General features: G+C 39.0%; 1 protein-coding gene across 1 annotated transcript in view; it reads right to left on the reverse strand.

Moving 5' to 3' along the window:
- Nucleotides 1–258: 258 nt before the first annotated feature.
- The window catches only part of guf1 (GUF1 homolog, GTPase), an 11,559-nt gene continuing 581 nt past the window's right edge, over nucleotides 259–11,236 (reverse strand). Inside the window, exons 2-17 of the mRNA XM_035669870.1 lie at nucleotides 10,478–10,589; nucleotides 9,183–9,331; nucleotides 8,775–8,855; nucleotides 8,591–8,668; nucleotides 8,422–8,505; nucleotides 8,276–8,340; nucleotides 7,977–8,180; nucleotides 6,631–6,770; nucleotides 6,241–6,364; nucleotides 5,528–5,660; nucleotides 4,295–4,438; nucleotides 3,676–3,809; nucleotides 3,101–3,202; nucleotides 926–1,045; nucleotides 733–769; nucleotides 259–623 (exon numbers count right to left, since the gene is read on the reverse strand). Coding sequence (XP_035525763.1) covers nucleotides 489–623; nucleotides 733–769; nucleotides 926–1,045; nucleotides 3,101–3,202; nucleotides 3,676–3,809; nucleotides 4,295–4,438; nucleotides 5,528–5,660; nucleotides 6,241–6,364; nucleotides 6,631–6,770; nucleotides 7,977–8,180; nucleotides 8,276–8,340; nucleotides 8,422–8,505; nucleotides 8,591–8,668; nucleotides 8,775–8,855; nucleotides 9,183–9,331; nucleotides 10,478–10,589 — 1,842 coding nt within the window. The 3' untranslated portion in view covers nucleotides 259–488. The remainder of the gene's footprint in view (nucleotides 624–732; nucleotides 770–925; nucleotides 1,046–3,100; nucleotides 3,203–3,675; nucleotides 3,810–4,294; nucleotides 4,439–5,527; nucleotides 5,661–6,240; nucleotides 6,365–6,630; nucleotides 6,771–7,976; nucleotides 8,181–8,275; nucleotides 8,341–8,421; nucleotides 8,506–8,590; nucleotides 8,669–8,774; nucleotides 8,856–9,182; nucleotides 9,332–10,477; nucleotides 10,590–11,236) is intronic.

The following is an 11,236-nucleotide window of genomic DNA, read 5'->3' on the forward strand; positions in this document are numbered from 1 at the left end:
TCATTTGTTGAGTGACTGATGAAAGTCTCAGAATGCAATCAAATAATTATCCACACTAACTGCACTGTATGCAGTGACTTGAGGTGTGTGAGGCACATTTAATGATGTATTATTATTTTGTATTTTTAACATTAAATGAGGTTCAACATTCTTCTGCATAGTTTGGTAAAACCGTGTCATCATATAATAAAGCAGAAATCACAAACAGAAGTGTTAATAAAGCATTAGACAATCATTCATTTTGAACAGCGTGTAATATTTCCTTTTTCCTTTTCTTAATCTCTTTATTGGTTTTTGCACAGAAATTAATATTAAAAACTGTTGAAAAAGAGAGGAGAAGTAATATCGTAGAAATCAGCACAATTACAGCAGTCTGCAGCGACAATGACCATTTTATTAAGATAAATTAGCAGTGCCTTTTAATAACAAAGACCTGCTGCATATAATAATGATATCATCATATAATAATACACTAATGGTATCGCAGTCTATTTTTCTTTCCTCTTCAGAACATTAATGAAGGCGTCTTTGGGAACTTCCACAGTGCCGATGAGCCGCATCTTCTTTTTACCCTCCGCCTGTTTCTTCAGTAGCTTCATCTTACGTGTTATGTCACCTCCGTACTACCAACACAAAACAATATATATATATATATATATATATAATTCAGTTTGTTTGTGGTACATTTGTAGATTCAAAAACTTCTGAGAGTTAAGAGAAACTTTTACTTACACATTTAGCGAGAACATTTTTTTTGTAGGCCTTAATTCTGAAAGAAACAAACATTGTCATGTCACATTTTTAAGGCTAAATTAATCTATTCAGCACATTTAATACACAAATACAATTCATAGTGCTTTTTCTATATACACTGCTGTGCATCTCATCTCATTCTAACAAAGCTTCGGGCTGATGTTGTACTTACGTTTCCCTTGCAATGACCTTACTGCCAATAGCTGCCTGTACAGCAATCTCAAACATCTGCCTTGGTATGGAGTCTTTCAGTCGCTCACACATGGCTTTCCCTGAGCTGTACGCCCGGTCTCTGTAATGAAAACACAAACATCTGAACCAAAAACAACTGTAAATTCTACAGATACACAGCTCTAAACTACGAGCAATCCATCATAAAATGTACTGTTCTCACCAAATCACCTCAAAATAGAGCAGCTGATAATGACATATACTGCACATGTGTCGCCCCCTTTGGGAAGTGATTGACAAGATGAATCATCCGTCCAAGTTTAATCAAAACTGCATTTTAAAATTTTAAAATGTGACCTTTAATAACGGCGTACTCATCCAAATAATCACTGTTAAATTTAAAAATCAGAGCAGAATGAACATACGTCATCTTTCCAAGTTATTTCAATAATCGGACCAGGGTTTTCAACACTCACAAAATGTTCAGGATAAAAAGGTTTACGACCATAAAATTGCTAAATTTTTGCCACTGAGGCAGTTCTGTGAAGGTTAAAAGAAGTAATGGTTTGACATTTGGGAATGCAAAATAGCCTTTGCATGAGAAGATTGATACCACTCTAATGTTTGTGTATTAATTATTGAGCTACAGCCAGAAAGTGGTTACCCTAGTATAGCATAAAGACCGGAAACAGGGACACAGGAAGCCTAGCTCCAAAGTTCAAAAATATGTTATACTATCATTTGAATCTTGTCCATCCAAACATAAATGCAAAAACACAATGGTTTTATGGTAAGTTACGTGCAGTAACATGAGAAAGCAGCCGGGCAGACAACAGAGGATACAGTGGCATCTAGTGGTGAAGTTGCATATTGCAACCAACTGAATGCAGCTCAACCTTCCAAGTGCGTAGGAGAAACTACTGTGGCCCTCAATCTTGGGAAAAACGCAAAAGGCCCCATCGGGAGCCAGTGTTTGGTTTGTCCTTTCTGGGCTACTGTAGACACATGCAGATTTAAAATGGCGGACTCCCTCTGTAGATAAAAACAGCTCATTCTAAGGTGACAAAAACTCAACATGTCTTATTTTCTGGTGATTATACACTAAAGAAAACATTTCGATGAATATCATATTCAGTTTCTGCCAAAAGATCCTCCTAAATATTACACACTGGACCTTTAAACTAACCACATATAATGTGTCAATTAGTGAGCTTTAGAGGTGTTGCTAGAACATTTATAAACTCGAATACACAAACAGGCTGGTTTCCTCCTGCTTACAGTCTTTATGCTAAGCTAAACAAAGCACCTCTTAGCTCTAGCTCCAAACTAAATGTATCATCTAACTCCCAGCAAGAAAATGAATAGGCATATTTCTCAAAATGTGAAACTATTGCTTTAAAGGGTAGAGCATGACACTGAACACCAGTATTTGAGGTTCACAATACACCTGTGTGCCCTTGTCATACTATAATGTACTTTAGATAAAAGCCTGCATATCAAACAGATGTAAATGGCCTCTCTGCTTCACAGGTCATCCTCGTCTCACTTGAGTCCAGTCACGTCCCATATACTTCAGTCATTCTCGAACGTGCCTCTCGTAAAAGATATTCTGCTCTGTGATTGGTGCGTCGCCCTTAGAGAATAACTGAAATTACGCTCGGCTCGGCTCCAAGGCTTACAGTGTAAACGGTGGGAGAGTAGAAGCAATCGTTGGTGAAGCGCAGTGCCCTTCAATTACCAAAGTCTGTACTGGCGTTGGTGGTAAGTACATTAAATATCTGCTGTGCATCATCACTTTTCGCCTGTGAAGTTACTCTATTGTCCTTGTCACAAATGGAATGAAGTCCTTGTCCGGTGTGTAAAGTCACTGTAATAGACAATGTTAACACTGGCTGCCAAGAGGCCATTTTTTAATGTTATCCTGGGCGTTGAATACATTTCATGCACCATAGGCTCAGAAGAATTACTTTAGTAATGAAGGACCATATAACCTTGAAATTATGTAAAAATCTGCCATTTCTTTTCTGTGACAGCAACAATAATAATTAAGCTACGGGAGCCCGCTGTGAAATCCTGAGTGAAATAAGGAACTTACCAACCAAAATATTTAGTGAAAGATTAAACTTGCATGCTTATTCTACATGTGAATTCAGCTATAATTTCAAACACATAGTACCTGTGTACAATCGTGATGAGTTCTTCCACAGGTCGCCCATTCAGCAGAATATCCATCTTTATCAAATCAGCAGCCTGGTAGCCAGCATTCTCGTAGTCAAAACTATAAGAGGATAAAATCATGAGTCAGACGTGACGCAGCATTTCATTAAAGTCCCCCTTCACTCAAAAATATGTTTCTGTTTTTGTTCTTGCAGTTGGATGTTTGATCTTCTCTGTGCAGAATGATGTATGTGAGTCTGACACTAGAAAGAGGTTTTTTACATCTGCTGAGAGTGGAAAGTTTCTTACTGATAATCTGATTTTAAGGTGAAGTAGGAAACATCTTGTGTCCAGCAGGAAATTTTCATAAATCAACAAATTTGCACATTCATAGATTCTGACATTTTTAAAGGAGGTAGAGTAAAGTAAGTAAAGTAAATAACTTTTTAAGGATTTGAATGTGGAAATTATACTTTTTTTGCAGAAAAAACATTTTTCAGATTGCAAAGTAACCTCAAAATGCATATTAAATGTTTATGATTGAATGTGTAGTATATGTATTTATAGACGTATTACTTTTAGTACTAGTTTTACCTTGCATAGCCAGAGGACAGCGATTTGAGGAGGTCATAGAAATCCACAACGATTTCATTCAAAGGGAAGAGATACTTCATCATGACGCGTTGGTCGTCTATGTACAACATGTTCTTCTGGACCGCTCTGCGATTCTTTAACAACACAAGATTATATCGTTTTTGGCTTCAGTAGTTTTATATTACAATCCAAATAAGGGCTGCTTTGGTAACCTAATCAATCAATTACTTTTGAAATTGAAAGATTTAAACAGGCAATGTAGCATCAGAAATATAAACATTTTCGAGTGTTGTTTTCTCTTTGGCTCCAGACCAATTTGGAAAAGGGTATAAAAGCAAAGCTGCACTCTCATATCTGCTGTCAAAATTAATTTTCCAACAGGCTTGAGAATCAGGCCAACTCGCCTGTGAGTATTCAGAGACATCATCATTCTCTGATTTTTGAAAAAACACATCTACCCTTAAAATGAGATGTTTACACGGCAGGTACATGTTAGCGGTACACAAGCAAATGAAAATTAACCCCATGTGGTGCAGAAACACATTCACGCGTTCAGGTTAAACAGTACAGACAACAGTTTGTCATGCATTTGATTTGCATTTCCCATTTTTCCTCTTACCAAGCAGAGACTCATAATCTTGCCAGTGTAAGAGTCAGGAGCGAGAATGGTCCCCAGTACCATCGGCTCCAAATACTCTGACACAACTGTTCTGTCTGGGAACTGAGCAGGGTTCACGATGGTGATCTCCTTACTGCCGTGTTCCTGTAAGAAGAACCAACAAGATTTGAACCTCCAAATGAAGCAGATAAAGGTCTTTCCAAAAGCTTTAATGATGATTTTGACATGATACTTCGCCTAAAAGCTATGTTTTGGGACTGAAACACTCACTGCAGGCTTGAAATATGGCTATAAAAGGTTACCCTTACATCAGAAAATAGTTTGAGTTCCAGGGCTGAGAGAGAATGTAGGTAACACTTTATTTTGGATAATCTGGACAGACTATAAACCACTGGTTTATAAAGTATTTATCACATCTGCTTTGTCTGTAGATGTTTAACACTATTATCTATAGGGTGTATCTACTGTAACAATTCATGAACATACTCTAAGCAAGTTGATTTTGTGCCTTAACCTAAGCAAACCATTATTTGTGAGACAGTTGAATAGCTGAATCTCAACCAACAAGTTGTTGTAATGTGACAAATACTCAATAAACCATCTGTAGGCAGACTATCCAAGTACAATGGAGTATATTATGACATTAAAGTCAGCTAATAGGACCACTGACTGGGCTAACTAGGGTATGTGACATCTGTGTTACGAGAGAAAAGGTCCGTGCTGCAACAATCCTCTTTCTTACTTACTTACTACTTTAGTCCGGGCCCTAACGAGGGTTAGGCACAGCTCTTGAATGGAGTTTGAGGGGGGTCTTATACTGCAACTAACCTGCTAATGATGACTAGGTCGACTGAGACACTCTCTTCTGAGTCTTTTAAGACTGAGAAATTGTGTAAATTGCAATAATTTGTCATAAAATAATAATTTAAAGTCTTTACATCCACTAAATTGCTGCTTTGGGATTAGAAAATGTTTCCAAGGAAACTCATCGCAACAGCAATAAATTGGCTGTGATTTTGCTTCTGCAACAGGACATTTTAATTGCCCTCTCAAGTATTTCCCATCAAACATGTCCCATATGTCGTGTTACAGGAGAGCACGCCAGTAATACCAGAGAGGCTCCATTTATCATTCATTACCAAGTCAGTTCAATCTTTCCTTTTGCTAAGATTACAGTACGAACCCAGCTCTACAGTAAGACAGGAAAATATATGAGCAGGCAGCAGCTCTTACCTTGATGAGTTTGGCTGAAGAGAGGACAGCCTTGTAGGGCACAGTGGGCGCCGTTACTATAACAGAGGCATTGTACTCCTGCTCCAGCCTCTGATTGAACACCTCCATATGGAGAAGACCAAGGAAGCCAAGTCTGCAGGGGGACAGGAGGGTTCACAGGTTCACTCAAGTTTCATAATTGATATTCATGCTTTTAATTACAAAGAGCCTGTTTGGAAAGAGTTCAACAGTGAGTAAGATTCATCGCTATTCCAGTGCAGTTTTATACTTCCAAATGATCTAAATCACTGCCACTAATAGAATCAAATTTACACCAGCTGGACTGATGTGACCTGTGATGATAAATAAACTCTCGCTGTCTATTTTGGCATCATACAGCATGTCCCGAGGAAAGTTGCTTATTGCCCAATCAATCATATCTTATGATGTCCAAGTTTGTGTATAAACCGATAAGAAAGAAGATACATCTTGCAACTTCTCCCACATTTGGTGCCTTTTAGGAAAAAAGTGAATAACTTTTCTGCAACAGCAAATTACTTGGAAAACATCCAAACATCATGACTCCCGAAGCAGGTTGGAACTTTTTTTGCGCTCGCACTGCTCAATGTCCACACTTCTGTTTTAATTACTGGTCACAGTATATGTAATAACCCCACTCCTCTGTTGTGCTCTTAAAGCCATTTTTCATTCTAATTCAAAGCAGTCATCCTGACCTCCAGCCTGCTCCGAGGGCCAGACTGCTGTCTCTCTGCACTGTGACACTCGAGTCATTCAGGGTCAGTTTCTCAATGGCGCTGCGAAGGCCTTGGTACTCCGACTGGTCCATCGGATACATGCCTGAGGGACACAAAAATAAAAGACAGAGTGCACATCAGGACACAAGCAGAACTCTTTTCATTTAGTTGGAAAGCACAGGCTGCACTTACTGTACTAGCTATTTAAACACGACATGCACTGAAGGGGTTTCATGCTTGACTACATGTCCAGTGATACTGGAATATTCAAGGCTAGTGCTCCGTTATGTACTGAGTAGTTACGTTATTGCATGCAGTGTTTTGATCTGAGAGAAGCAAGAAGCAACAGCAGACGAGAACACTTCTCACCAGCAAAGACCATGGCTTTGGCGGGTTTAAACCCTGGAAGTGCTTCCACCGGCTGCTCCTGGAGATAGAGTGTGTCACCAATCTGGGCCTCCTTCACATCCTTCATCCCTGCTATGATGTAGCCAACCTGGCCTGCAAACCTACACAACAGTCGAGGAGAGTTACACTAATGCAATGTAAACCGTCCTCCAGTGGACAGTTGGACAGAGTGTAGGCATGCAGAACAGAAGGATGGCTTATTATTCAGAGATGGCTGTAGTGGCAAAAGTCAGAATCAGATTTCAAACCATGTATTACATTACACATTTCAGGATATTTTCCATTTCTATTGCAACAGTTAGAGTTTAGATAAACCTAAACTCATTTTAAAAACTATTGTCTATTTTTAATCATTAAAGGTCCCATATTTTACTCTTTTCCTGTGTTTTATTTGAATTTTAGTATGGTTTTAAGTACGAAAACTACTGAATATGGTTTTTTTTCTCCCCTCTCAGGCACCCCAGTAGCTCTCTTGGTAGAGCACCCACTGCATGTATCAAGGCTGACTCCTTTTGCAGCGACCTGGGTTTGTTTCCGAGTCCTTTGTTGCCTCTCTCTCCTCTGTCTTTCCTGTTCACCTCTCAAGCTTTCGCTGTCTAATAAAGCATAACAAATGCCCTCAAAATAAATCTACATCTCCTCTCTCATGCTTCTCTCTGGAGCTCTAGAAAGAACTGGCCGTTTTGTGTTGCATTTTGCCTCATTAGTCACAGTCACACTTGCACAAACTCGTCTCTTTTTAACTGTGGTGAACTTTGACCAGTGAAGTTGTAGCCTCAGCCAAAAGCAAAGACAGACAGCGTGCATTCGCCTCAGCAGGCGATGGTCACTCCCCTGCGTTTGCGTATATGTGTGATCGTAGCCTTAATATTAATATTAATGAACCTTTCTTCTGATTGGCTGACGGCTTATTTAAAGGCAGTTTGTGAATATGGTTTTGATACTTTCACAGTAGTATTTATATAGCACCTAGACCTGCTTCATAATCATAGATGACATGGAAATCTCCCTTTCTACAATATGGGACCTATAAAACGTTATATCTTTGAATAACGCCAATTGAAATTTTGTTTTCCTAATTCAAAGATATTCAGTTTATTATCACAACAGACTAAAAAAGCCTCACAACTTAAAACCTTTTTGCTTTAAAAATGACCTAAATGACAAAACTCACTCAACCATCAAAAAAGTTGCAAATTATTTTTCTGTCAATCGACTAATCGTTACTGCTACCGTCCCAATATCAGCTCTACTGGTTGAGATATCAAGTGAGAGAAATTACGCAAGGGAGGAAGAATGACCCGTACAGCTTGCCAGTTGAGTGCTCATCTGGCCGGAGGAGCCCCAGCTCGTTGACCTCGTAGGTTTTGCCGAGATATGCTGACACGATCCTGTCCCCTTTTTTGACCCGACCTCCAAACACAGCGATGTTGGCCACCACTCCTCTATAGTGGTCGAAATTGGAGTCAAACACTAGGGCTTTAAAAGGGTCATCAATACTTGCCTCAGGCCTGCGAATACAAGGGGGAAAAAGAAAGGAAAAAGCTTCACTTCTGTGTGTCAAACATGTTTCATGTGAGAAATGAAACAAGATGAACTTTCTTACGGTGGAATTCTGTCTACAACCGCTTGGAGAACCTTTTCAACATTTGTTCCAAGTTTAGCCGAAATCTGAAAAGGATGAGGCCAAAAATGAAGAGAAATTCCTCACAGAAGCAATGCTGAAAACTAAAAAGCAAAGCTCCAACTCACCCTGATGCATTCTTCTCTTGGAATATCAAACACCTTTTCAATCTGCGACTCCACTCTCTCTGGATCAGCATTTTTCAAATCAATCTAAAAGAGAGAAATGTCTAATTAGAAAAAACAATTATTAAAATTAATTAATGATTAAACCAAAAACAACTAGGTCTCATTGTACCTTGTTGATCACAGGGATGATTGCCAGCTGAGCTTCAAAAGCCAGGTAGAAGTTGGCCACCGTCTGCGCTTGAACCCCCTTCACGTGACAGCAAAATATTAACAACGGCATCACACGGTTGCACAAACATACAGCCACAATGATTCATGAAGAAAACTGGGAGACAGAAGTCTGGTTTTTGTACCTGATTGGCATCGACAATCAACAGGACACCTTGGCATGCAGAAATCGATCGAGACACCTCGTAACTGAAGTCAACGTGACCCTGCAGAGAGGGAAAGCACCGGAGATTCAGAGAGAGTCATGGTAGTGCAGTATGTAAAGACAATGACAAAAAAAAAATCTATTGTTTTGCTTTTGCAGTGAAAGGCCATTTTGGTCTGATGTTACTGTAATTAATTGTGAAGGAGAGAGGTGAAATCTGCAATTAACAGGCCAATATGCATCTAGTGGGGGACTTATGGAGCACATACAATCTGCCACTGTAGCAAACAGGAAGTTAACAATGAGGAAAGGAAGTAGTTAGGAGGATTTTCAATGTAAATGAAAGCTGCGGGGCTGGAAGAGAGGACCGACTCGGCTGAGCACTTACCGGTGTGTCGATGAGGTTCAGGAGATACTTCTGTCCCTCGTAGTTGTAAAACAGTGAGGCTGTCTGGGCCTTCACCGTTATCCCTCTCTCTCGCTCCACCTGAAGCTTGTCCAACACCTGTTTATTCTTCTCAGTCTTTGCTATGGCCCCTGTTTGTCAATAACATCCATTAGTAACACTGTGCTAATCAGTTCCTGATATAATGTGGTTCATTAAGTACTATGTCTGAACCTCAACAGTGACCCAGTCGCTGACACAGTGTGTGTGTGTGTGTNNGTACTGCGGTACCAGAACCAGAACCTCAGCTGAACCCACCTCCATGCCCTGGACCTTCAGCTTCATGTGGTCCTCTCTCGTCGTTTTCCCATCCTTCCTTTTCTTCCAGCAGTAACCATCCTTCCTGTACTTCACCTTCTTCCTGTTGTACAGGATGATGCTGCCGTTCTTCGGCCTGATGGAGAGACAGAGGGGGAGAGAGAGAGAGACACAAGCTCTCTCACTCATGTCATTAGTGTTGGGCGTTATACTGGATGAAACAGCAAGCTGTAGTGTGTATTGAGACGGAGCCGTATTAACTGTGTATCCTTCTTACTAACAGTTATAGCTCTATAACACTGAATAACCCACGATTAACTCTCATGGCACACAGTAATAGGTGTCAATTTGTTTCTTACTTGTGCAATAAAACGTGAGAAATATAAATTTTTATGTGAGCTTATAGACTTTATACAACAAGCAAAAAGTTGTTGGCGTGTGTTGTTTTTAAGTTCAGTAAAATAAGCCACTATAAAGCCATATAAAATAGGGCCTCATAATTTATCAAAATATTATTGAAATTGCAATGTGTAATATCCAAATTGCAGAAGTTGAAATGTTTTGATAAATGTGACAAACAGAATTAAAATAAAAAAGGCTGTAGTGCTGCAGAGAAGCTCTGGTTTCAAATCTTATTCTCCAGATGACAAACGTCACATCATCATCATTTTAATAGTTTTTTTCAATGAAAGTTAAATTATTATTCCCAATAATTGTGAATCATATTGTAATATCTGTCTATAAAAGGCCCAGTCAAATAATATTAAATAAAGAAATACAGTGATATATCCTGAAACCACCTGTGATACAGATATTTGGTCATATCACTCAGCAACACGTTATTAAACAACTATTTGGATAGTAACAGCCACACACAGATCACAAATCCCCTGATTAATGCACACAGTCCAATTACTGTAGATCCTAATACATTAAAGTATCACATTATCAGTTTGTTTTCAGACCTAAACCGTTCGTACCTGTCATCTCCAACAGCCTGTCAGCCAGAGTGCTTTTCCCGTGGTCAATGTGAGCGATGATGCAAAAGTTCCTGATTCTGTCAGTGGGGAACTTAGACAGGTCAACAGCATCCTTTAAAAGCAAAAGGAAAAAAAGCCTGTTAATTAACAACTTCTTAACTGTTACTGTAAAAAAAAAAAAAGTCTCATATGGCTGCACAACATTGTAAAAACATCATCATTCAATTATTATGACAGATACTGCGGTCTGCAATTATGTGGGAATTATCATTTCTGCATCACAAATTGTATTTTGACTAAATGATTTCAATGTTTTTTTAAATCTGGAGAACAAGATTTGTAGAGCAGTGCATCCCTACAGCACTTCATTATAATGCCGTCACACATTTAACTTTTATTAGAGCATTACTGCTCTTGTGACCTGCATATTTAGATAATATTTTGTATTAATTGTGCAGCCCTAATAACAATATTTAAGGCAGATCAATAACTTCTGAATGAGGCAAATACAGAACCATTAATGGAGTGAACAGACTCATTAATATGAGCTGTCTCAACCATTTAGTTTAAATGTAATCTCAGACTGTAACAGATAACATGTCGATATGTTTTAAGTGAAGACGAATTATAAATAAAAACCCTTTTCACAGCAGCCGTTTTGACAGGAAACAGTAGGGTAAACACCAGTGATACTAATTAAGGCTCTGTTCCATTTAACACCTGCGTTTACCCTAATATTTCATGTCAAAATGACTGCTG

Source organism: Morone saxatilis, unplaced genomic scaffold (genome assembly GCF_004916995.1).
Source record: "Morone saxatilis isolate NCDOM2014 unplaced genomic scaffold, NCSU_SB_2.0 Contig22, whole genome shotgun sequence".
Taxonomy (NCBI): domain Eukaryota; kingdom Metazoa; phylum Chordata; class Actinopteri; family Moronidae; genus Morone; species Morone saxatilis.